We start from the raw sequence: 25,283 nt of genomic DNA on the forward strand, positions 1-25,283 counted from the left end.
AATCAAGCGCACAACTTCCGCGATCAGCGACTGATACACAGTACCTTCACCGGGTAATTTGACGAGCCGATACCGCTATGATGCCCTGTCTGTACTCATCGCGATGAAGGCGAGGTCGGGAGCTTGGGCGTGAGTCAAATGCCGGGCATTGACTTTTCCTATCTAGAAGGCAACTATACCCGTGGGAAGGACGACCCAATGAGATTCGTGAAGCCATGTTGGTCTCGAAACAGGAATACGAGATCTGTGCGGTCACTCGGGCAGGTTCAGAATCCGGGGTCGCGATATGGCAGCAGATCAAGGGAAGCCGTCGGCAGATGCGCCAATACGAAGCGTCGGTCGGCAAGATGACAACCAGGTTATCGTTCATCGCAATGCCGGCAGCTGAACCGGCAACTCTCCACCACGCTTATCCTTGGGTTTCCACTGGTTCGAGAAGTCAATGCTGGGTCCATCTTCCGGGAAACTCTCAACTGCGCCTCCCCCACAGATTCGATCGTGCGGAGAAACGCCTCGTGTTGGTCAGGGACGAGGGACTCATTTAATACTTGATCCACTGTTATCTGCCGAGCTAGTCACCCTGATAATACCTGATAGTGTTTGATAGCTTGATAGCGGAGGTATTATTAATGGCTTATGCGCTGGATTTCCCGCGGCTGTCGGGGCGGATTTGATAACGACAATCTTCCGCGATGCGGGGTGCAGATGGAGTCACCGTTGTAACTGACACTGGTTCGTAATGATGGTTACCCGAGTGATCCTATCATGGCTTTCATCTGAATGTCCGGGATTTGCCCCATTGCGTCGGCCGAGGTTCTCCACGCTTATCCCTTGCCGCGATAGCAGGGCGATGATGGGGAGGGGAGGGCATATATGACGCCCCGGTAGACAACGTCGGGAGCTCTTACTTGATTTTCAGCCAGCAGAGAACAAGATTGGCAGACCATCGCCACAATGACCGCAACGCAGACCATTACCCAAACCGTGCCAACGATCGACGAGGTCAAGGTAGCAGTTGATGCAGCGTTGGAGTCTGCGCAAACATCGCTACGGGAGCTCAACCGAGAGGTAGGCACCTAACCCTCCTTTCGCTTCATATGATACTGATCATCGACTTTACCACAGATCTGGTGTAATCCAGAAACAGCCTACCAAGAGCATCGAGCCCATGACACCATCTGCGACTTCCTCGAGAAGCAAGGCTTCACCGTAACCCGTCACGCATACGGACTGGACACCTCTTTTGAGGCAATCAGCGGATCTGGTGGACGACTTATCAACTTCAATGCCGAATACGATGCGCTACCTGACATCGGTCACGCCTGTGGCCATAATCTCATCACTACCAGCAGTGTGGCTGCCTTCCTAGCGCTGTCCACGGTCCTGAAACAATACGGTATCCCCGGTCGCACTCAACTTCTGGGCACCCCGGCAGAGGAGAATGGCGGTGGCAAGGCCAAACTGATTGACTTGGGTGCATACAAGGGTGTAGATGTGTCATTGATGGCGTACGTATTGCCTAGCCCTTTATGTGGCTTATCATCTTCGAGAGTTGACTTTTCCTATTCGCATACTGACCTTCCTCAGTCACGCAGGACCTAAAGAACTATTCCCTGGCGTTGTAACAGACAGCGTTGGTGGTGTGCGAATGAACGCCCGAAAAGAGTTACACTGCGAGTTCACAGGTCGGAGTGCCCATGCTGGCGGCAATCCTTGGGAAGGAATCAATGCCCTCGACGCCCTAGTAACATCATACAACAACGTGGCCGTACTGCGCCAGCAGCTCCGCCCAGATGAGCGCATACACTGTGCTTTCTTGGATACACCCACGGTGGCCAACATTATTCCCTCGTACACCAAAGCGTACTGGCAGGTTCGCAGCCCGACATTGAAGGGGTTGAACCAACTCATGGTCAAAGTGCGGAACTGCATTGAGGCAGGTGCATTGGCTACAGGTTGTGAGGTGAAGATTATCGAGTAAGGCTGTTGATCCCTGGACCAACAGAAGGTGAGCTAACTGGACCAGGAACGAGCTGTATACCGACATCAAGATCAATGACACACTGTGCGACCGTTATAAAGAACACATGTCCAAGTACGACCGAAATGTTATCGCGCGTCTTGAGCAGGTCATGACAGGATCATCGGATATCGGTAGGTGCCCTTGCTTGTGCAATCACAGTACTTTGCTGATTTCTCCAGGCAATGTCAGCTACATTGTCCCGACACTACACACCATGTTCGGTATCACGGATGAACCAGGCTCCTTCCCTCATCACCCCAAATTTGCTGCAGCTGCTGGAACCGATTACGCGCATCAAGAAGCGGTGATTGTAGGCAAGTCGCTGGCGCTGATTGGGTGGGAGATGGTGACGAGCGATGAGTTGTTTGGGATTGCGCAGAAGCAGTTGAAGGAATGTCTTGAGGAGTAGGGCAGCACATTCTGCCTTGAGGACCTTCCCACCATTCAAGCACCATTTCGTCTTCTGAGTACGTGCTTGGAACCACTCTCATGCTCAATGTCTTGCAAATAACCATCAGGATGTTCCTCGGTATATCCTCGGCGATATTGCTCGGAGAAAGGTGAAACACGGCGTCTGTCACATTGTTTGTATACCCGATAGAAGTATAACCTTCCTAGCGCAGATCTTGAATGCACGATTGATGACTCTGTGCCTGGCGATGCCCCAGCGACTAGTAGCCAGGCTCAAACCACGGCGACTCCCTAGTGGGCGTCACTAAGACCAGGATGGTGGACGTTAGCCCTGCAACGGGGCAAAACTACCCCAAACCGAGATCAGACCCCTCTCCAACTATGTATAATTTCACCTTTCAGACAATGACACTCTCTATAACCTTGCCATTGATCTCAAACTCCCTCTGCCTTCCTACCAGCCCTGTACGAGTCAGTCCCCAGCTGTCTTGCCGCTGACTAAGCACCTGGATGTCATTTCGCTTCCAGGCTTTTTTTGTCCCTCCGAATTTCTTTTTTCCCGATGAACTTTCCCGCCTGCATCGCCTACTGCCCCTCCCTTAAAATTGTGATATCGGCTGTCTCCTTCTGCTTTTTACTAATGCCTGCCGGCTGATCCGACTCCTTCACGAGTGGGCCATTCATTCCATGTCGGGTCGGAACGCGCCTCGCTCGAAGAATGGTATGCCAACCCTTGCCCGAGTTCCCCGGAGTTTGGCGGAAAGCTCGGGAAAAAGATTCCAGCTGACATGTGTCGACGGGCTGACTGACTGACTGACTGACTCGCTTCTTGCAGGCTGCAGCACCTGCCGCCGTCGTAAAGTAAAATGCGGGGAGGAGCGTCCAGTCTGCAAACGCTGCTTCAATCTACGACTGAACTGTGAATGGGGGATTCCCGTTAAGCGCGGAAAGGCCAATGCCCCGGTTCGGCATCTGCAGCCCGCGCAACCTCGCTGGCCGACCAGTGATGGCATCACCACTTGTTCCTCCCCATCCGCGACCGCTTCCTCACCTGTTCGCGCCGCCGTGACCAACGGCATTCTTCATCCTCATTATGCCAACACCTTAGCTGCCCTCTGGCATCGGCAGTCCCCCGGACCAGCCCCAGATTTCACCCCGGTTTCCCCAGATGTCACTTTCCCCACGGGATGGCCGTTTCCGCCCTACGCGCACCCATCGCCCCTCTACCGGCCCCAGCCCGGAACAGGTGGCCTGCCCTGCACTAATTCGCTTGTCTTGTCGGAGCATGATCAGAAATACTTCCAGTACTTCCCCTCCTCGTCCGTCGTGTTCTACTACATGAAGAACTGGCAATGGAGCAGCTTCCGCTATCTGTATGAGGGGCCAGCGGCGACCAGCAAGGTCATCATGCGCATGATTTTGGCTCTGTCGGCAAGTGATATGCATCGGAATGGCTTGGTTGTCCGGTCACCAGGTCGTCCGACCGCCGAGGATCATGGCCGGTACCACTACGGCATGGCTGTTAAGGAGTTCCGGCAATTACTGGAAACCCCCAAACCTCAGGTATCGTTTGCGGAGCTTGAGATGATCTTTGCAACGATGTTTCTCATGGTCGCGTACGAATGGCAATTTGGTCATTGCGTGCGTCATCTCCACCTCCATCTGCAGGGAGTGCGGTCTTTGCTGGAGACACATCCGGAATTGTTCCATGTGCGCGATGTCAACGAGGTGTTGTTGGCAATGGAGGCGGACCAGCCCAGTGATACGGTCTCTCGAGCTTCGTTCATCTCGGACCAGTTCTTGCTGTGGATATTGTAAGTATGCCTCCTTTCTCACATTAAGCGTCGCTAACAGCTCAGATATATCGACGTCAACCGTCGCTCGATCGGGACTACAGAGTCACTCTACGACTACGTGCTCAACTCCGGCAATGAATCTCTTCACCCGGACCATCTGTATCGCTGCGCACGGCTCTGGAGCCGATGCTTCTGGGGAAAGCAATACCCGGACCAGGAGGTATCGGACGACATGGAGAACTACCGGGCGCTGGAGTTTGTACACGTCGGATACACTTTATGGCATAAGCTCTGGAAATGCTTGGATGAAAAACACGCCGAGTCTGGCGACGCACTGTTCGCCGAAATGATGACGGTTCGGGATGTATGTCGACATCTTGACACATTAATGTGGAACCCATGCTAACCATTACAGAAATATTCCGACCTCCTATTAACCGCCAAGCTCGCCAGTCCAGGCTCCACCCGCCGGACGCTCAACACCATCTACATGGCCGTGAACAACTTCTACGCCCTGATTCTATTTCACCGTCGTCTCTTCGATACAGCCCGCCCACCAGCAGCACTTCACCGCCAAGCCCTCACCAACATCATCGACAACGCCCACAAACAACACTCCGCAGACCCGCGTCTATTACGGCGACTACACTGGCCACTACTAATGGCCATTGTCGAAACCGATGACCCAGTGCAACGCGAGTGGCTACGCGAGCGGCTCTACGAGCTGCGATCCTTCCACTCAGAACACCTATGGGCATTTCAACTCGCAGAAGAGGTACTTGCTCGCCAGGACGCGAGCGCAGGGGAGTACGCGAATTTGGCGGAATTGCTGCGCAACCACCAGATCCGTTTGCAGTAATACCATATATATGATACCTTGTATACCAGATACTTTAATATGTAACAACTATATACATCCATTCCACAAATGCTCCTAATCCTATGCCAAATTCTCCAAGAAATACGCATCATACGCAACCTCCCCCTTTGCCCTCGTCGCCCGTCCCACAATCACCCGATTCGTCATCCACCGGTACTTCTCATGTCCAGTCTCCAGCTTAATATGCAAATGGAACCAGTAACTCGCCGGATCAACACCATCGCCTTCCATCAATGCCTTGAGGACTTCGGGGGGTCCGGACCGGGTGCCTTCCGTTCTAAACACATCCCATCAACATCAGCATATACCATCTCCAAATCTCCACCCTAATCGTCACATAGAGAGAAATAAGAAATTACCCACCTAACATAGATATACGCCCCATCCTCACTCTTAATCACATAGTTCGTATTCACATGCGTCGTCTGGTTCTCTTCAACGAGCCTACACCATCACCTTCTAGTTAGCCGCCAATTTCCAACTCTAGTATGCAATACTCCAATAAGGTATGGGTAGTGGGGGGTTATACATGAAATCCGCTCCTCCCGGAACAACCTCCCCCACGAGATACTTCCCCCTCACGGTCCCGGACTTGATGGGCACGCAGCGTCGACGGCCGTACGGTCCCTTGCCGATCTCGAGCGGTGGGTCGACGGCGCAGCGGAGCGTGAAGAGGTGGGTTAGGGCTGGGGGTGGGGAGAGGGGTTCCATTTTGTCTTTGTCTTTTCTCTTCTCTTCTTGGGGTGAGGTCAGTTGGTTTGGGAGAGGGAATGAGGGGTGATTATGTAGTAGTAAGTATAGAAGTGATGAAGAGAGGGTGGTGGTGCTTAGGAGTTATATGTGTATGTGAGGTGCGTGGAGTACTCCGGTGGAGAAGGAGGAAGATGATGGGAACGGATATCGGCAGTCGAGTGTGGGGACCTCGGTGGGAGGTTTCGCGTCAGATGGGTGATGGGGTATTTTCAGTATAGTAGTTGTCTACTAAGAGAATTGAAATTGGATCATGGGAGTTGTTTGTGGGTATAGAGTGATGTACTTGGAGTGGTGACATCATGTTTGCTTTGAGTGCTGATCATTGGATATATATATATTTTGGGACTGGTGATTTGAATTTAGGTTAGAAGTGACAGATCTGAGTATTGTTTAGGTGATCAATGCTCTATCATCAAGGTCATATGGTAGTGAGTACACAGATACTGGGTATATAATTCACTATAGGCTTTGATAGTTGCCCAACAGCGCGTTGATTTAATAGCTTGCCATGAGTTCAATGGATATATTAACAGCACACCCTAACGCCTGCCCAGACTAATTATGCACATATGCCAATTCCAACGGCTGGCCTCCGCGTTGAGCGAGACTACAATGCCGTCATCGCAGTCTGCTCATCCATCAGGCGGGTATAATGTTACACGCTTGTTTTGAAGATCGCATCGCATGCGCACCCTAGCTCGCGATTTGGCCAAAATAAGGACATGGCCTTATTATTCTTTCTTCGCTTGACACCGGATAGAAAGGATGATGGATTGTTCGTTTACGCGCCACCGACAAGGACGTTGTTAACGGGGATGTGGACTAAGACGAGTCAGTCAGTTTACCGATTCAGCAGGACCTGGACCCAATTGCAAGGACAACATACTCAGCTTCACGATGTAACCGATGAATCCCATGATCAGGAAACCAGTACCGACAGCCTGGCTGATCTTGATGAACTCGCGCTTGTCGGCTGTTTTGACAAAACATATTAGCTTGAATCCAGGAGTGCTGCACAAGCAACGGGAAACTCACGCTTCTGGCTGCGGTTGACGAACTGCACGCCTTCCCTGAGGAACTCCCGAGGGACGTTAAGGAGCTCTTGCACCTGGTCGGACATTTTGACGGAAGCGAAGGAATGGATGCTGAGGTGTCAATGGAGGCGAGGTGAGATGGGGATGGGATGGACGCGAATGGGCCAGCTGTGCTCTTTTGGTGGTCGGCGAATAATGGCGTCGCCCGGTCGGACTCGAAAGGGGCGGATTATCTACTTTCCGAGGTCCTGGCCACGTATCAGTTGGTTGGTCACGGGTGTGGCTGATGGGTTTGTGGCGGCGGGATACTAATGTGGCTGGTGAGGGTCCCGGTTTACCCCGGATCGTGTCCCGAGTTGCTCCATTGGGATAGATACTCTTTTCCAAGTTTGGGGGTTTCTCGTTTGCACTCTGCCTTTTGTCTTGATTTCTTCCTGGACTTCCCCTGAACCACCCTGCTGTTCAGTTGTGGCTTTCAGCTACTTCATGGACATAAGTGCTAGATAGCACCCTTCGAATGCTGATACTAACCCCGGCATACTAATCCTGACTGCTGCTACTTGGATTGCCGATGACGGCCAACGAAGCAGTGTGTTGCACCAGAAAAAAAACTGCCATCACTATGTAAACTGCTGGTAAAGATACACTGAATGGGGCGTCGCTTGCTGCGCGTTCTGTGTGATCCGTCATAATGAGCTCCAGACGCATGTGTTCACAGGCTAATGAGCAATGAGTATCACTGCTTGACGCCAACACCCACTAAATACAGATACAGCTCTGCGTGTTTCGTCTCCTGAGACCCTGCAAACTGTTATTCACAAAATTGCATAAAGGCAATGTCTATCCTACCAATGGTTTTTCTGCTAATAAACACATCGCTGAGATCAAATCCCTCAGGTCAGCCTGCATCTGCGCCGGACTAACTACTAGTCTCACCCCGCCGTGCTGCATCGAAATTGCAGCTGGTTGCACTTCCCTATCCGAGCATCGTCTTGCAGGAGCTGAGCTCGGCGATCGACATGATAGTGCATCTCAACCAAATACATCCGCCATCACAACTGAGCTGATAAGCTCTGCAGGCTTGATTCGTTCTCATTGTGTCAGCATCAGACCCCGATACCAACTACTAGTACCTACTAGCAGCCATGTACTGTTGCGATATTTAAGATACCCCTCTCGTTTACATCAACAGCAAGCATCCAGAGACAGCCGGATCAACAGGCACCATGTCTGTTCAAACAGCTTGGGAATCCTGCGACAAAATCGATACGCTTTTCATTCTTGTGTGCTCCGTCTTCTGCTGGCTTATTATCCCGGCTGTCGGGCTCGCCTACTCTGGCTACTCTACTCGTTTCAATAGCATTGCTTCGTTCTATCCTGGCCTCTTGGCTGTCGCCGTCTGCTCGATCCAATGGTGGATGCTGGGGTATTCGCTCGCCTACGGCGAAGGCAACGGCTTCTTTGGGGGCTTCAGCAAGGTGTTTCATATCGGTGTCCTCGCTGATCCGGTTGGCACAATTCCTGAGATCCTGTTCTCGGAGTTCCAGCTCATATTCTGCGCGACCGTGTGTGCTATTGCAATCGGAGGAGCCTGTGAGCGCGGCAGGCTTCTTCCATTGATTCCCTTCATTTTTGTAAGAGCAGCCCCCTCGTCCCCTCAACATTTGCTCATTTCTCTAGCTCTGGTGTACATTCATATATGCTCCTCTAGCCCACATGGTGTGGTCGGAGAACGGCTTTCTCGCGAACCTTGGTGCCCTCGACTTCGCCGGAGGCACCCCCGTGCATATTTGCAGCGGTGCCACCGCCACGGCGATGAGCGTCTACCTTTCCTACCCACTATTTCGGTCGCGACGCTCTCAGATCCGAACTCCACAGCACCTGTTATTGCACCGGCCACACAACACTTTGTGTCAACTGCTAGCACTGATCATTATTTGGAATGCCTGGCTTGCCTTTGACGCGGGAACCACTCTCGCTCTCAATTTCAAGAGTGTCATGACCGCATGCGTGACCAACCTCTGCGCCTCTTCAGGCGCTCTCACCTGGGCGAGTCTGACTTATTGGGAGACCGGAAAGTGGAGCTTGGACAGCACATTCTTGGGCGCGATCGCAGGACTCGTTCTCGTTACTCCGAGCGCAGGCTTCATCGACATGAGCACAGCAATGGGATTTGGCATCCTAGGTGCTGCATGCGGGTACCAGGCTCTCAAGATCAAGTTCACCAAACGAGCGAAGCTTCTGCGCTGGGTTGACAACGGGGACACGTTCGCTACTCATTGCCTAGGTGGGTTCTTGGGCACGATCGTAACTGGCCTATTTGCGCAACGAGAAGTCGCAGCATACGACGGCGTCACGGACATCGTGGGCGGTTGTTTCTTCGATGGCAACTGGAGACAGCTGGGGATACAAATCGTCGAAGCGTTGATCGGGTTCGTGTGGAGCTTTGGGGGAAGCTACATTCTGTATGCCCTGATAGACTGTGTGCCTGGATTCGAGGTACTGGCGACGGATGAGTACGTCAACCACCCCCAGCTTAAGGATGGAACTAACTTAAATAGGGATGTGATCGCGGGAATGGACAAGTCCCAGATGGGCGAGTCCTTGCACGAGGAACAATGGGCCGGAGAAGAAGATTACCATCCCTTCGAGGGAATTCGCTTGTAACATTCAGGTCAGCGCTAGCGCCGTCCAGTCAGAGTAACAACATTATTCTCCCATCCTCTATATACCACCATACTACCAAAAAATATAACCTAGTTGAAGACAACAGTCTTGTGTCCGTTGAGCAGGACTCTCCGCTCAGCGAAGTACTTCACCGCCGTAGCCAAGACATTGCTCTCAACGTTGGATCCAGCATGAGTCAACTCCTTGGGGCTCATAGCGTGGTTGACACGCACAACATTCTGCTCAATAATCGGACCCTCATCCAAATCACTGGTGACAAAGTGCGCCGTAGCACCGACAATCTTGACACCGCGGTCAAAAGCCTGGTGGTAAGGCTTAGCACCCTTGAAACTGGGCAAGAAACTGTGATGAATGTTGATGATCTTTCCAGACATGGCCTCGCACAGCATAGGCGACAGCACTTGCATGTAGCGGGCCAGGACAACCAGATCAATGTTGTGTTCGCGGATCAGCTCCAAGATGCGTCCCTCCTGCTGGGGCTTGGTGTCGGCGGTCACGGGGAGATGCAAGAAGGGGATGTTGTAGGTAGCAGCCAGGGTAGCGAAGTCGGGGTGGTTGGAAACGATGAGGGGGATCTCGATGGGGAGCTGGCCAGTCGAGGCGCGGAAGAGGAGGTCGTTGAGGCAGTGGCCGATCTTAGAGACCATGATCAACACGCGGGGCTTGGAGGAGGCGGGGACGAGCTGGAAGGTCATGGTCAGGGACTCGGCGGTGGGCTGGAAAGCGGTGCGCAGGTCGTCGAGGGACTTGGCGGGAGAGGATTCATCCTTGAAGTGCACGCGCATGAAGAAGCGCTGGCTGGTCGGGTCGCCATATTGGCTGCTGTCGATGATGTTGAGGTTCTGTTGCACCAGGTAGGCGGTCACGGCGTGGACGATGCCCGGGCGGTCGGGGCAGGAGAGGGTGAGGATGTAGCTCATTGTGGTGGTGGTGGTGGCTGCTGGCGGGGGGTACCGTAATGGGTAGTAGGTGATGTTGAATCAAGCAGTGGTTGCTCTTTGGGAATGACTTCAGTTCCTGACAACTAGCAGAATTGAATTTCGGCCGTTGGGCGCCCCGCCGCGTAGCAACGAGGATCTTTACCCGGTTTCGGCCATGATTTGATGACTCAGGCGGGGTGCGGTGATTGATAAGATTAGGGCTAGCAGGTAGGGCAACGCCGCGAGTCACATGGTCTGCATTGGATTTCCTCTTTGGGCTCGTGAGATGGCTGTCCCGCGCGGATTGCCGGATGCACAACGGCATTGTCTCCTGCTTATTGTGGCGGCGCCACCAGGCTGCCGGATTACCTCTTTGGTAAAGGGAATGGTCTTCCTTGAGTTCGCTTGTCACGATGACTTCAAGATTGGACGCCGACGAGCTCAGTCTACTATACGTGCCATGTCGGGATGCGGTCCGTTTAGCCGTAACATATCCGGGATCATGAAATTGAGAGATAGGCAGCATACAACTGCAAAAGGTATAAAGAGCTCGTTCTTCTCCTCCGTCCATTATCACAGCATTCACATTCTTCACAGCAGAACTCAGAGGCTCAAGAGCTCAAGCAGTGAATCACAATGTCTTCCTTCCAAGTCTACCGAGCAGCTCTGCTGCTCTCTATCCTTGCCACTGCCAATGCTCAGCAGGTTGGCACCTACACCACTGAGACACATCCGTCTCTGACCTGGCAAACCTGCACCAGCGATGGCAGCTGCACTACCAACGACGGCGAGGTGGTCATCGACGCCAATTGGCGTTGGGTGCACTCAACCTCCAGTGCCACCAACTGCTATACTGGCAACGAATGGGACACCTCAATCTGTACCGACGATGTGACCTGCGCCGCGAACTGCGCGCTTGACGGTGCCACTTACGAGGCGACCTATGGTGTGACCACGTCCGGCAGCGAGCTGCGCCTGAACTTCGTCACTCAAGGCTCCAGCAAGAACATCGGGTCTCGTTTGTACCTCATGAGCGACGACAGCAACTATGAGCTGTTCAAGCTCCTCGGCCAGGAGTTCACCTTTGATGTCGACGTGTCCAACCTTCCCTGCGGTCTCAACGGCGCGCTCTACTTCGTCGCCATGGACGCTGACGGTGGCACCTCGGAGTATTCCGGCAACAAGGCCGGTGCCAAATACGGAACCGGCTACTGCGACTCGCAGTGCCCTCGCGACCTGAAGTTCATCAACGGCGAAGCCAACTGCGACGGCTGGGAGCCGTCCAGCAACAACGTCAACACCGGAGTTGGCGACCACGGCTCCTGCTGCGCCGAGATGGACGTCTGGGAAGCGAACAGCATCTCCAACGCCTTCACCGCGCACCCCTGCGACTCCGTCAGCCAGACAATGTGCGACGGTGACTCCTGTGGTGGAACTTACAGCGCCAGCGGCGACCGCTACAGCGGCACCTGCGACCCCGACGGCTGCGACTACAACCCCTACCGTCTAGGCAACACGGACTTTTACGGCCCCGGCCTGACCGTCGACACGAACAGCCCCTTCACCGTCGTCACCCAGTTCATCACCGATGACGGCACCTCCTCCGGCACCTTGACCGAGATCAAGCGGTTGTACGTGCAGAACGGCGAGGTCATCGCCAACGGCGCCTCCACCTACTCCAGTGTCAACGGCAGCTCTATCACCTCCGCTTTCTGTGAATCAGAGAAGACGCTGTTCGGCGACGAGAATGTCTTCGACAAGCACGGCGGTCTCGAGGGCATGGGCGAGGCTATGGCCAAGGGCATGGTCTTGGTCTTGAGTCTTTGGGATGACTATGCCGCTGACATGCTCTGGCTCGACAGCGACTACCCCGTTAACTCGTCGGCCTCGACCCCAGGTGTGGCCCGCGGTACTTGTAGCACGGACTCGGGTGTCCCGGCTACGGTGGAGGCGGAGTCGCCCAATGCCTATGTCACCTACTCGAACATCAAGTTCGGGCCTATTGGCTCGACTTACTCCAGTGGATCTTCTTCGGGGTCGGGGTCTAGCTCCAGCTCGAGTTCGACTACCACTAAGGCCACTTCGACGACCTTGAAGACTACCTCGACCACCAGCAGTGGAAGCAGTTCGACCTCGGCGGCGCAGGCGTATGGACAGTGTGGTGGACAGGGCTGGACTGGTCCGACCACTTGTGTGAGTGGGTACACTTGCACGTATGAGAATGCGTACTACTCGCAGTGTTTGTAGACCCTACTTGAAGGGGGATGAAGATGGCAGCGCGGGGGAGAATAGCTAGTGATTAGCAGTTAGCACACGTACTACAGTTTAGTCAAATTTAGGAAGCAATATGACATGATCACTTGATGCAGAATCTACCAACCACCACTCTACCTCAAATTACACTCCACTATAATCCTACTATAAATTAACTTCCCGTACCCGACCAACCTAGGCACAAACCGAACCCAATCAACCATCACCCAAATAATCCTCCCCCTCTCCTTACTTATCTGCAGAACATCCGTGCGGAAAGCCTAAAGTAGTGCTTACATGACCAGACAGTGTCACCCCAGACACATCATATGGCTGGACGGGATATTCTCCGCACCCAATGCATGCATCCTCTGCAGGAAGCTTGGCTCTCATTTCCTTTCCCCGGAGATGAAGATCCGGTCCTTTCCGGATCAGCAAAGGGGAAAGTTGACTAATTTACCTACAAACCGGTTCTGCAATCATGCGCACCCGTGACGAATCTGGTTGCCCGTTCTTATTTAGGAAATGGGCCGATACTCTCTAATGAAGTGGTATGGGTTGTCGGTCCGCGTGCCGGGTAGTCTAGTAGTATTCTGGCAGAATGCGCGATGATTGATGATGAGATGGATATAAATGACTCCCCTTCATCTGTCTTGACAGAATGGCATCAAGCACAACCAGAGAAGAGTAACTGCCAGAGTGACAGATCAAGATGAAGACTCTCTCCCTTGCCGCTGTCTTGCTCGTCCAAGCCTGGACTGCGAACAGCAGTCCGAGGGCTAAGCGGTCGTCTGGTTTCCAATGTACCTCTTCCTTCTTCACTACCTATTTGAAAGACACATATTGATAAGTGAACAGGGTTCGGTAGCAACGAATCCGGCGCCGAATTTGGCTCCGGGAATATCCCCGGCACTTTGGGCACGGATTACATCTGGCCTGATGCGACGGCTATCGCGACGCTGCATAGTGCTGGGATGAATATCTTCCGCGTGCCGTTCCTGATGGAGCGGTTGGTGCCGGATGAGTTGACTGGTGCGGCGGATGCGACGTATATGGCTGATCTGAAGGCTGTAAGTTCCCCTTATCAGGATATGATGCACTGTGTCTGATGACGATGGTGGTGACGATGTAGACGGTGCAAACCATCACAGACCTTGGTGCTTATGCGGTGGTGGATCCGCATAATTTTGGGAGATAGTATGTGCTTCCTTCCCTTCCTTCACCTTCCTGTGGTATGGAACTAATGTGATACTATCCAGCTACGGTAACATCATCACCTCAACCAGCGACTTTGCAGCCTTCTGGACAACAGTCGCCAGCGAGTTCACCGACAATGACCTTGTCATCTTCGATACCAGTACGTACCCTACCTCCCCCCAATCTTTTACATACTAACATGATGCAAATAGACAACGAATTCCACGACGAAGACCAAACCCTCGTGCTCGATCTCAATCAAGCCGCCATCACCGCCATCCGCGCCACCGCTGCCACAACGCAATATATCTTCGTCGAAGGCAATTCCTACACCGGCGCCTGGACCTGGACCACCACCAACACGAACCTCGTCAACCTGACCGACCCCAACGACCATCTCATCTACGAAATGCACCAGTACCTGGACAGCGATGGCTCCGGGACGAGTTCGACGTGCGTCAGCTCGACAATTGGTGCGGAGCGCATTGCTGATGCCACAACCTGGTTGAAAGAGAATGGCAAGCAGGCGGTGCTGGGGGAGTTCGCGGGCGGCGCGAATAGTGTATGTGAGGAGGCGGTTACAGGCATGTTGGATGCGATGGTGGATGCTAGTGATGTTTGGCTGGGGGGCATGTGGTGGTCTGCTGGGCCTTGGTGGGGGGATTATATCTTCTCGTTGGAGCCCGATGATGGAATTGCTTATGAGTATTATTTGGGGGTGTTGGAGGGGTATACGCCTGGTTCATCTTCGGGATCATCTGGAGGGAGTACAACAAGTGCCGTGGCGAGTGCTAGTAGTACGTCGTCTGCTGGGAGTACTACGAGCAAAGTGACTACTACTACTGCTGCGACTGCTACATCGACGGCTGTAGCTGCGCACTATGCTCAGTGTGGTGGGGAGGGCTGGACTGGGGCGACGACTTGTGCGGATGGATATACCTGCACAGTAGAAAATGAGTGGTATTCGCAGTGTTTGTAGTTGGTTAGCTATATCTCTCTATGAGTGAGTGAGAAATGATATGCGTTCTACATACCAACTACTGATAGTTTGGAGAGTCTCGGCTAAACGCGTTCCCGGCCGGCAGTAGAAATTGCCGCGGATCTGCTCCGAAGGGTTTATCCATGTCTGTGGGGATGATGTGATGCAGGGTTAAGGTTATTTGTGTTGATAGTCATGCTTGATTTATCACTCTTTTCATTAGTTTATATTTCTGTATCATTCTTTACTTTTGACTTAGGGTGATGTGGATGGGCAGTGGGTGAGGTGGAGCCGGGTATGTTCTTTGGGAGGGAGTATTCATTTGAGGCGAATTGTGGCAGGTTTGAGTGTTCATTGTCCAGTCAGTCTAGAGTTGATACCAACAAGAGTACGGAGAAATAGTAGAGAGACCATGTATTGAGTGTGCTGAAGATACTCCGTAAAGAGGGCTGACCTGATGGACTTGGAGGATTGACAGCGCACGTGCCATGCCTCTCAGCATCCACAATGGCAGAACCAGACATCTCCCCTATTGGATAAGGCCTGACAGAATAATGGAGAGAACTTGGATATTCTCACAAATAAAGTGATAATTGAACCCTTGAGTATGCTGAGACTTCTTGTTTCATCGGCAACCCCGGATTGCCGGTCGCGGATGCCGGCTCCCCGCATTACCGGATCGGGCGAAACATCGGCTGCGCTGCTCGCCTTCATTCCCGATCGCATCTTTTGCTCTCCCACTTCACTTCTTCTGCCTCGAGGGGACTATGTTCCGTGCCATTGCTCGTTCCTCTCTCTTTTCTCAACGTCTCTCCCCCTCTCTCACCCAGACAGCTTCCCTCTTCACTCCCACCGCCCCCGCCAACATGAAGCATCATCTTATGGTCGGTACCTGGACCCCTCCAGGCCGCATCTACACCGTCGCCTTTGACGATGAGGCCCTCACCCTCGACCTGGTCAAGAAGACCGACATCCCCGAGGCTGAGCCCATCTCCTGGATGACCTTCTCGGTAGGCATGACCTTCAATGCTTCCTTTACTGCTCCCCGCTCACTCCCCTCCAGCATGACAAGAAAGCCATCTATGGCGCCGCCATGAAGAAGTGGAACAGCTTCGCCGTCCACAGCCCAACTGAGATTGTCCACCAAGCCTCTCACCCTGTCGCTGGTCACGGTGTGTATTCTCCCTTCTATTAGCCCTCCTGAATCCTGCTAATTCCTCAGAACTCGCCGCCAGCGCCGACACTAACACCCGCGCCATCTTCGTCCTCGCCGCCCACAAGCCCCCCTACAACGTCTACGGCAACCCCTTCTACAAATACGCCGGCTACGGCAACGTCTTCTCCGCTGGCCCCGATGGCGCTCTCCTCGAGAACATCCAGAACTACGAGTACGAGCCCAACACCGGCATCCACGGCATGGTCTTCGACCCCACCGAAACCTACCTCTACTCCGCCGATCTCCAGGCCAACAAGATCTGGACACACTTGAAGGACCCCGAAACCGGCAAGCTGACCCTGATCGACTGCATCGAGGCTCCCTCTCCCGATGACCACCCCCGCTGGGTCGAGATGCACCCTAGCGGCAAATACCTCTACGCCCTGATGGAAGCTGGCAACCGCCTGGCCGTGTACGTCATCGACGAGCGCACCCACAAGCCCGTCTTCACCCACATCACATACCCCCTGTTGCCCCAGGGTCTGCCCCCGCGCAACAAGTACCGCGGCGACGTCACCTTCACCACCCGCAGCGGCGAGTACCTCTTTGCTACGACCCGTAGTAACCACTTCGATGTCACGGGATACATTACGGCGTTCAAGCTGGGGCCCAATGGCAACATCGAGAAGCAGCTGTTCATCCACCCTACTTCGACGAGTGGTGGACACTCGAATGCGGTTAGCCCGTGCGATTTCAGTGATGAGTGGTTGGCGCTGTGCGATGACCAGCTTGGATTTGTCGAGATCTACCGCTTCAAGGATGAGACCCTGGCTCGGGTTGCTCGCGTGGATATCCCTGAGAAGGGATTCGGTATGAATGCGATTTGGTATGATTAATGGAAAAAGTATATATAGAATGTAAATAGATGATGATATGCTTTATGCCTCTTTAAGTAGAGGATTTATACCAAAATGACACTGCAAGCCCTCAAGGTAGTACAAGATATCACCAGAACTATCCACCTTCACCCCATTCACACACTACATCAATGCACAGTCGCATAACAACATAATCAAGAGTACGAGCACAAACCCGACAACTTACACCTAGATATTCGAATACGAGCCCATCTCCGCCTACCTACATACGCACTACCACATTTAGATACACTCTACTACTACTATTCCTAACCTACTAGCTCCACTGCCTGAAATTCGTATTAACTATACTGTTTCCAAGAAAAAGTCCATAGCTAGATAATACACACCCGAACACAACCAGCTAGCAGAAGCACCACTACAAAATGATATATCAGAAGCTTCCAAGGTACCTAACCGTTCTTATTTATAATTACTACGCCGTACTAACTATAGAAAGCGAGAAATAGCCTCATCGAGGCAATATGCATGAGTACCTAATGCCCAACGACACCATGGGATAAGTTATCCGAACTAAACCGAACTGGCCAGGCACAGGCGTCCTCATGTGGGAACACATCCAAGTTTCGAAGAAGATCATGAGTAGAATACCTGGTTCCCTAGGCAGTAGTGCTATAATATAGTATACTAATGGTGATATCTCCCAAGGATTCCTTGATTTCTTGTTTTTTGGCTAGGTTACTAAAGTGCTGTGGCTACTGGATACTAGTGATATATCATATCATATCATATCCTGTGAAATGTCATCCGTAATCACGTCGCCAACGGCGGCAGAACAGAACCCTTAAGTGGCACGAACCGTAACTCAAAGCTTATCCTGTGTGTGATGTATGAAGTAGTAGCAAGCTGTTACTCTATAGAGAAAATCAACATCCGGCTGTTTTCTCCGCCAACCGGGATGCATCCCGACTCGTTATTCCCTGCATATGCAGACGTCGGCAATTGACCGACCGATCGATCGATCAACACCGAATGTGATCTATCAAATCGAACAGCTGAACCGATCAATCCCTGTCCTAGATGGTATCTATCTATCTATCTATCTATCTACCCGTCCGGGGTTCGTCCGAGATGCCAGATCCCGATACCAAACGAATCTAAACTAAACAGGTATACCAAGCTTTTCGGATCTGACCAGTCCAGATCATTTACCAAATACCCAATCCAATCCCTGTTTCATCAAAGCAAAAGAAAAAAAATCTCAGTAAAATGACTTTTTCATTATATTCATGCGCTCGCTCTATGCAATATGCTATAGATGCAATATATGCGATGTCATTAATCCCAAATAGAAGGAAGAAAAAAAACAAAGGAAAAGATCCACTCCAGCCCAATGCACCGAATCACCGAATAATACCCAAGGGGGGAATCAAAAAAAGGAAAAAGGGGGGTAATTATCAGACATGCTCCCTCACTCCTACAGTACGTGACGTCCCTCCCGAGGAAGTCTGCGTCACTTCAAACGTCCGATGGATACCCAGACCCATGCCTAATTCCAAATCAGTCCCCTCGGGGATTGTTCCATGCGTCCGCTCTGCATTCCCCGAGGATCCCGTCAGCCGTTCCTCGCTGCTATTCGATGACCCGCCGCGCCAGAGTCGCGTATCGGGGTCCACCTGGCTCTGGATCGTCGTCACGGTCACGGCCAGTTTGTCCGGCCGGAGACGGTTCTGCACGGCGGCTTCGTCGAGTGAGCCTAGCGGGTAGGGTCGGTCGTGACTGCGTCCCATGCCACCGCTTTTGCCGAGTGGTCGGGAGCCGGAAGGACCGGGGAAAGGGGATGCGTCGTAGTTGTGGTCGGCGCTGGAGCCGAGCCATTTGCGGAGAAGGGGACGGAGGGTGGCGAGACTGCCGGCGGTGATACCGAGGCCGCATTCGATGTTGGACCAGAGGGCGATTTCAACGGTTGCGTCTGGGTTGAGATTAGTAGGAGGGTTTGGTGTGGGGTGTGTTTGGGGAGAGGTTGGGGCAGGCGTACAGAGGAAGTCCCAATCCGCGAAGGTATGTACCCAGGGGATACGGATGATGGTAGCAGAGGAGGCGCTGTTGGAGGTTCGTTAGTTTCATTTCATCGGCTATGCTTCAAAAGCAGCGAGGGGAACATACATGCATGCCATACTCAGAATTCCCACCACGGCCATTTTCGTTTTATGCTTCATATGCAACTTGCGCACAAGGAAGATAGGCAGAATGCCAACGGTAAAGTCGCACAACGCCGCGAACCCACTGTACACGTAGGTCATGGCGATGACGATTTGAATGTCCATGCAGTGGCCGTGAATGTCCGGGTTAAAGGCCTTGCGAGTCCAGAAGTAGGCGAGTGGCTTGCACTGCAGCAACATGATGAACATGAAGACCATGCCAGCAATGACGGTCAAGACCATGACGGTCCAGAGGATCCAGATGTGGAGACGTCGAACAGTAATGCGCATCAAGAAAATGCAGACGGAGATTTTACAGGCAACGGCTGCAAAACAATATGCGATCTCACAAAACCACCAGTACTATATTTGGCCCATGTTAGGTTGAATGTAGTGGAGGTAAGAGGAATAGGAGTTACTGACCTCCATGGCGGTTACACGCTGATGTGCATCCAAGTCTTTGAAGCGTCGTCCAGTACCATAAAGACTGCCTCCAATCATGCAGCCCGAGAACATGGCGTAGAAGCCCTAGACATACTGCTGATTAGAACACCATGGGTTAAAAGAATGTCAATACAGGGATGAGACGTACCATGGCCACCACCATGGCCCAGTCATCCCAGCCGAATGCTCGCACGATCCATCCACGCACATAACATCGTAGTATCACAGTCACACACGCAACCGACATAAAGGCGGCCGCAACCGCCTTGACCTCGAGGCTGCGGTCATCCTTAGCCATGCTACAGACGCAGTCGAGGCATGTTCGAGAAAGCTCAGCTCAGCTCCCGCGGGGTGGGGATGACCCAATATATGAGAAGGCCCGAAATGCCGGGGAGGTCCAGAACCAGTACCGGGACTAGCAAGTAGACACGAAGCTAATCGCGTTGGATCCCAAACGGTGCTGACTTAGTCGGGTCGCAGATGTTCATCCGTCTTCCGCCCAGGAGACGGTGATGGGCTTGTGCGCAATCCTAAAAGAGAAGGCGATCTACGCAGGACAAAACTTGAACCAGGCGAGCTGAGGAGGCTCGCTTAGTTGGACAGTTAGACTGCAGGAAGTGTCAATTTGTTACTACTTTTGCAGATGTTGGACCGTGTCCACGGTCCAGTATAATTGCGGTGGATTCAGGGCTGGCAGGCCGTTGTTGGGTCTTTTTGTGGATGGGAGACGTGAGCGGACACCCTTCGAGTCAGGGCCCGTCTGGGATTGGATTCTGATTTCTTAAGCCTGTTCGCAATTAGTCTGGATTTGGAGGTGGAGGAGATGCTGCTCCAGCCTGTCGGTAGTTTCAGTGCATCACCAGGCGTCGATTGGGTGCGTCGTGCTGTCGATCCACTTCGGTCGGGCTTCAGGCCAGGAAAGGCAGCATCGCCGACGGGCGAGTCAGGGACGGTGCAGAAATTTTATACTCTATCGGGACAGGGGCCGTCCCTACGTCTAACTGTCATGGGCAGGGAGTCCCCGAGTGCGAGGGGGTAGAACCATGGATGGTAAGGAGTTTTAGGTTGTTGGGTTGGCACTTGGGAGTGAATCCAGGGGCTGGGAAGAAGAGGAACCGCGTTGCTTTACCGACGCGTTCCAGCAAAATAAACAAGCATAAAAACAATAAGGAAAACAAAGGCAAACCCCTTCCAACTGTCTACAGAGTAGGAGTAGTCTACTGTCCAAATAATTCAGACATCTTGTGTAGCGAAATCCCCCGCCCCGTCAGAGATTGACAGCCTCACGACTCGAGCAGATCCTCTGCTATTTAGGAAAAACGATGGGCTTCACCGGGTCTCCTTCGCCGGCACGGAAGCCCATCCGGAGGGTGGGGAGTGCCCGCCTCAAGGCACGGATGGCAAACAACAAATAAATGAATGCGAATATGGTGTAATCACTGTAATGGATGAATCTCCGGCCATCAAAAGGAATTGCGACTATTGACTGTCGCTCAGATACAATTCGGCATGCACCAATAGCCGGCTTCTCGAACCGTGTTGAATGCTCCGTGTGGATCCCTTCAGTGTGTTTTTGAGTCTTTGACACTGAGCCATATCGACCGCTCATGCCAGAATCAGTAATCAATTCATTCTGGTCAACTGGATGCCGCCTGCCTTTAGCCCGACGGAATACGGCCCTGATTCCGATTGCAGGATGCAGGATCATCTCAGTGAGCAATCTTACTGCTCCTGCATTGGGCCACCCCCCCTCTTCCTCCTTTTCGTGCAGGTCCCGGGCGGACGGTAGGCTCTTGACATTCTTTTCCCATTTGGAGGAAAGTCGCGGACGCTAAAAGGCCTGGCACAGGAACACTAGACGGATCTAACATGATGGATGGAGCGATTGATAGCGTGCCAGAGCAGCCGACTAGCAGCACACTGCAGACAGCAGGCCCGCATCCCGGAGTGTAATTTAAATTGGCGTTAATTTTAGAAAGAAGTCCCCGAGCTGGCTGATCCCCAGTCAAGGCCATTGTTCCTTCTGGCATGTGAACCCGACCCAAAAGGCATAATGGATAATAGGAAAATAATACCGGGACATATATGGGGACCACACTGCGTGGACCTTCTCACTTACTGGCGGACGTTGGTCCCCGATGAAGGGCAATCCAGTCTGGCCGTTTCACCATCGACATGCCATGAGGTGTCCCAAACGTAATCCTCATCTTACTGACACATCGGAGTGCGTAGGAAAGGCCATCTTGCCACATGGAACCCATTCGTCCGAGCGCGTCCGCAGCACGTGGCGGATTTTCCAAAAAAGAAAAACCAAGACTTGCGATAGATCAGATGCTGGCTGCTATCCGAGTTCCACCGCACACAAAGCAGCCGACCAGCAACAAGCAAACGAAATTAAATCCCAAGTGCTTCATCGCAGCCCCTCGCATGTCCGCGGAAGTTCGACAGCGCACTAAATCAGGGTGTCCCGCAATCTCCGTCGATCGGAAACCGTTTCCAGAAGGGCAAAAGTCCCTCGCAGCTCGCCACACACGCACACACACACACACACACACACACACACACACACAAACAAGCAAAGCCGTCGGTAATGGTGCAGCAGGAACTCCTTCCCCCCTGAAAACCGCCTGTAATATTTGCTTTTTTGATCTTCGTCCCAGTATGCGCCCCGTCTTTATCTCGGCACGTGCAACAGCTAGGGTTGGCGGGATGGCTGGCATTTCCTAGAACATTCCTGATCGGCTACTTAGTGCCTGTCTTGCTTTTTCTGCTTTGGAGACTAGTCTTCCTACTGGCCTGCTTCAAGGGATCCCCGGTAACTAGTCAGGCTAGAACTTTGTATCCCTGCAAGGAGAAGACGGCTAGGAGGAACCCAGTCCGCTTGTATAGGACGGTCAGGAGAACTTCCTGCACCCATTAGCATCCCCTGAAGACGGCTCACTTCGAGAAGCTAGCGACTGTGTGCCGTCGAAGTGCGCATGTCTGCGAGCCAGGTGCTCTGTCAGTCAACTCTCTTCTGAGCGAAGCCCATAACTGTCTCCGAATAACTCACAAGACCCTTTTCGAACCACCCCTCACTGCTTGATGCCCAACAGAGGATTGTTATAATGTCACCCGGATATCCTCTCGACGGGAAAATTGGTGTGCTCAAGTCCAAGTGCCACCTAAACCTGGTTGGTACCAGTTAGTCTACGAACAGTCGGTCTGCCTATGGCCCAGGCTGACCGGAGTGCACCTAGACCGACTAGGTGCAAATCACTGCCAAAGAGACGGCGAAGCTACGAAATAGTGTCCTGGCTCTGTCGGTGCACCTCGAATCTTCCATTCATCCGATTTCAGAAACTGCAGTCTCTTGATATTTGGCGCAATCTGCCGAACAGATCATGTTGCCTAGAGCAGGTGACTGTTCCAGTGGCAGTTGGCGAAATCGACAGGTCATCAGATGTCAGAATAAGATTAAAATTACGACACAGTCCTGCATGCACCTATAACCGACGGCTGTAAACCCAGATTGCTCAACCTACCAATTGGTTCCATCGCATCCAATGGAGGCATGGGTTCATTGCAACTAGGACCTCATTCAGAGTCATCGCACAGCCTCGTGTAAGTTTCGCATGGGCGCGGACAACCACCCTCGGTCGTCGCTGAGTTTCCGGAGTAGATTCATGCCGCGGCGTTGATACTTAAAAGGGAATATTATGCCATCAATCGTATGATTGTTCACCGCTGCTCTACGCACAGGCGTAATAAGCCCCTATCAAGGGATAGCAAAGCTTCTCCTAAACAACGTGTTCCTTTCTCGTCGTAGGGAACACCCTCTTCATCGCTAAGGGCGACTATCGAACATTACCTGAAGATCTTGGCTTATTGCGTAGCACTGGCGTCCGGTATACTGCTCTATGGATATGATCTAGTCATCATGGGAAATGTCTCCGCTATGCTGGAGTTCCAGTAAGCATTGCCTCGAGCTGTGTCTTTGTAGCATTTCTGACTTTACGAGGCGTGATTTTGGCCGTCGATTGAACCGCGCGCTCATCATCCCATCCCTACGGCTGAGCCTATGGGACGTAGCTAGTCCCCTTGGTGGTCTCTTTGGAGCTATAGCCGCAGCGTAGTTACAAGATCGTGCTGGGCGTTGCTTTTGCTTAGCCTTTGCGGCTTTCTTGTCGGCAGCTGCAGTCGCAGTGGCATACGTATCGTGTGTTCCGGATGGTATAGACGCCCGCAGAGCAGTCTTTCTGACGGCAAAGCTTGTGCAAGGTCTTGCTGTTCACATGATCACAGGCACGACGCAGACATACATGTTTGAGATCTTGCCTCCCGTACTGCGAGGCCCCATGCTGGCCTTCTTTCCGATCTTCATCCTCCTGGGTCAGTTGATGGGCAGTGTAGTAGTGTACAAGGCTTTGGATATTGCCGGAAGCCGAGGATATAAGAATTGCTTCATCTCTCAGTGGCCATTCTCTGCATTGCCTCTGGTGGTGCAGCTGTCCTCCCCGAAAGCCCGACGTATCTCATTCGAAAAGATCGAATAAGCGCGGCTCGCAAATCACAGCGACGACTGGATTCCGGCCCTATCGAATCGCATTATCAATCCGAGCAACTACGCTCGTTCATTGAAAAAGAAGATCAAGATGCAGCCAGCAAGGCGACTGGGTACCGTGACTGCTTCACAGGCGTCGACCGCCGGCGTACCATGATCGTTATGTTTGCAAGCCTCATCCCATCGCTTTTTGGTTTGCCCTTCCTATTCCAAGACTAGTTACTTTCTGCAAATAGTCGGCATGAGGCATGAGAGCTTTCTGTTCTCACAAGCTGGCATCGGACTGGGGTTGGCAGCTAACCTAGTCAGCATGCAGACACTGTGTAATTATGGCCGTGTGCCTCTGCTTATTGTCAGATTAAGCGTCCCGACGCTCGTCTGGATGAGCATAAGGGCTGCCGGCTGTTTCCTGGGAACTACTAGCGCCTGGTAAGTTGTCTGGAATGGATATGCGAAAACAAGGCCAATGGTCGTTCAGGTACACGGGGATCACACTAGTGACGGTAATCACGACCTGCGGTATTGGTGTATGGCCAACATCCTACGCTGTCGGTGGAGAAGCATCCTCTCTGCGGCTTCGTGCCAAGTCCCAAGCTGTGGGCTGATTCGTTACCGGACTGTTCAGCGTCGTTTTCAACCTTATCTTGCCGTATATCTTCAACCCCGACCAGGGGGGCCCTACACGGTAAGACCGGCTTTGTATGTGCGGGCTTCTCGGCCATTGCCCTCGTGGGAACATGGTTTTACCTGTCAAAGATGAAAGACCGGACGCCCAGCGAGATTGACGATATGTTTGAAGCAGCTGTACCTGCAGTCCTGCACGGCAGTTCAGAAAGTGGTCCCCACTGCTTGCTGATCCACTTTCTTCGGATCGTTCCCCACAAGCACGACTAGCCGACGCATGCGACCAATCCACCGGCGCGTCAGGCGGAAACGAAATTTGTTCATACCGAGCTGTTCCTGGGTGAGTATCTTTTGGGAGCAGATCGACAGAAAGCCCAGCCGATGGTTCTGTTTCTCGGCTCTAGCCAGAATGCACGGTCGAAGACAGCCATAGAAAGAAACTTGCCAAGCCATGACATCTTGTAGTACAGTAGTTCTAGAGGTCGTAGAACGGTTTGAAAGCC

At 52.6% G+C, this 25,283-nt stretch overlaps 11 protein-coding genes across 11 annotated transcripts; 7 read left to right on the plus strand and 4 right to left on the minus strand.

The window, feature by feature from the left end:
• Positions 1–954: 954 nt before the first annotated feature.
• Positions 955–2,432, plus strand: An01g11610 (uncharacterized protein; the record flags this gene model as incomplete). The annotated part of the gene is made up of 5 exons (XM_059744263.1): positions 955–1,068; positions 1,126–1,531; positions 1,629–1,977; positions 2,027–2,154; positions 2,203–2,432. 5 exons carry the CDS (start codon positions 955–957, stop codon positions 2,430–2,432), a joined length of 1,227 nt encoding a protein of 408 aa, XP_059603332.1.
• Positions 2,433–3,121: 689 nt separating this feature from the next.
• On the plus strand, positions 3,122–5,089 carry An01g11620 (uncharacterized protein; the record flags this gene model as incomplete). Its single annotated transcript, XM_001389535.1, has 4 exons — positions 3,122–3,155; positions 3,270–4,248; positions 4,294–4,594; positions 4,646–5,089. The coding sequence occupies 4 exons, from the start codon at positions 3,122–3,124 to the stop codon at positions 5,087–5,089; spliced, it is 1,758 nt and encodes a 585-aa protein (XP_001389572.1).
• Positions 5,090–6,644: 1,555 nt separating this feature from the next.
• On the minus strand, positions 6,645–6,983 carry An01g11630 (uncharacterized protein; the record flags this gene model as incomplete). Its single annotated transcript, XM_001389536.3, has 3 exons — positions 6,645–6,685; positions 6,750–6,836; positions 6,899–6,983. 3 exons carry the CDS (start codon positions 6,981–6,983, stop codon positions 6,645–6,647), a joined length of 213 nt encoding a protein of 70 aa, XP_001389573.1.
• Positions 6,984–8,123: 1,140 nt separating this feature from the next.
• An01g11640 (uncharacterized protein) lies at positions 8,124–9,564 on the plus strand (the record flags this gene model as incomplete). The annotated part of the gene is made up of 2 exons (XM_059744277.1): positions 8,124–8,531; positions 8,578–9,564. 2 exons carry the CDS (start codon positions 8,124–8,126, stop codon positions 9,562–9,564), a joined length of 1,395 nt encoding a protein of 464 aa, XP_059603333.1.
• An 89-nt stretch (positions 9,565–9,653) lies between these two features.
• Positions 9,654–10,505, minus strand: An01g11650 (uncharacterized protein; the record flags this gene model as incomplete). Its single annotated transcript, XM_001389538.1, has 1 exon — positions 9,654–10,505. The coding sequence occupies one exon, from the start codon at positions 10,503–10,505 to the stop codon at positions 9,654–9,656; it is 852 nt and encodes a 283-aa protein (XP_001389575.1).
• A 636-nt stretch (positions 10,506–11,141) lies between these two features.
• Positions 11,142–12,752, plus strand: cbhB (1,4-beta-D-glucan cellobiohydrolase B precursor cbhB-Aspergillus niger; the record flags this gene model as incomplete). The annotated part of the gene is made up of 1 exon (XM_001389539.3): positions 11,142–12,752. One exon carries the CDS (start codon positions 11,142–11,144, stop codon positions 12,750–12,752), a length of 1,611 nt encoding a protein of 536 aa, XP_001389576.1.
• Positions 12,753–13,470: 718 nt separating this feature from the next.
• On the plus strand, positions 13,471–14,934 carry An01g11670 (uncharacterized protein; the record flags this gene model as incomplete). The annotated part of the gene is made up of 5 exons (XM_001389540.3): positions 13,471–13,561; positions 13,617–13,828; positions 13,891–13,955; positions 14,018–14,115; positions 14,168–14,934. The coding sequence occupies 5 exons, from the start codon at positions 13,471–13,473 to the stop codon at positions 14,932–14,934; spliced, it is 1,233 nt and encodes a 410-aa protein (XP_001389577.1).
• Positions 14,935–15,800: 866 nt separating this feature from the next.
• Positions 15,801–17,065, plus strand: An01g11680 (uncharacterized protein; the record flags this gene model as incomplete). The annotated part of the gene is made up of 4 exons (XM_001389541.3): positions 15,801–15,944; positions 15,998–16,106; positions 16,157–16,960; positions 17,016–17,065. The coding sequence occupies 4 exons, from the start codon at positions 15,801–15,803 to the stop codon at positions 17,063–17,065; spliced, it is 1,107 nt and encodes a 368-aa protein (XP_001389578.3).
• A 1,360-nt stretch (positions 17,066–18,425) lies between these two features.
• Positions 18,426–19,911, minus strand: An01g11690 (uncharacterized protein; the record flags this gene model as incomplete). Its single annotated transcript, XM_059744308.1, has 4 exons — positions 18,426–19,071; positions 19,135–19,532; positions 19,593–19,697; positions 19,762–19,911. 4 exons carry the CDS (start codon positions 19,909–19,911, stop codon positions 18,426–18,428), a joined length of 1,299 nt encoding a protein of 432 aa, XP_059603334.1.
• A 1,008-nt stretch (positions 19,912–20,919) lies between these two features.
• Positions 20,920–21,628, minus strand: An01g11700 (uncharacterized protein; the record flags this gene model as incomplete). Its single annotated transcript, XM_059744316.1, has 2 exons — positions 20,920–21,269; positions 21,340–21,628. The coding sequence occupies 2 exons, from the start codon at positions 21,626–21,628 to the stop codon at positions 20,920–20,922; spliced, it is 639 nt and encodes a 212-aa protein (XP_059603335.1).
• Positions 21,629–23,950: 2,322 nt separating this feature from the next.
• On the plus strand, positions 23,951–24,761 carry An01g11710 (uncharacterized protein; the record flags this gene model as incomplete). The annotated part of the gene is made up of 4 exons (XM_059744323.1): positions 23,951–23,984; positions 24,068–24,349; positions 24,393–24,585; positions 24,635–24,761. 4 exons carry the CDS (start codon positions 23,951–23,953, stop codon positions 24,759–24,761), a joined length of 636 nt encoding a protein of 211 aa, XP_059603336.1.
• Between the last annotated feature and the right edge of the window lie 522 nt (positions 24,762–25,283).

The sequence above is a fragment of the Aspergillus niger genome (genome assembly GCF_000002855.4).
Source record: "Aspergillus niger supercontig An01".
Lineage (NCBI taxonomy): Eukaryota > Fungi > Ascomycota > Eurotiomycetes > Eurotiales > Aspergillaceae > Aspergillus > Aspergillus niger.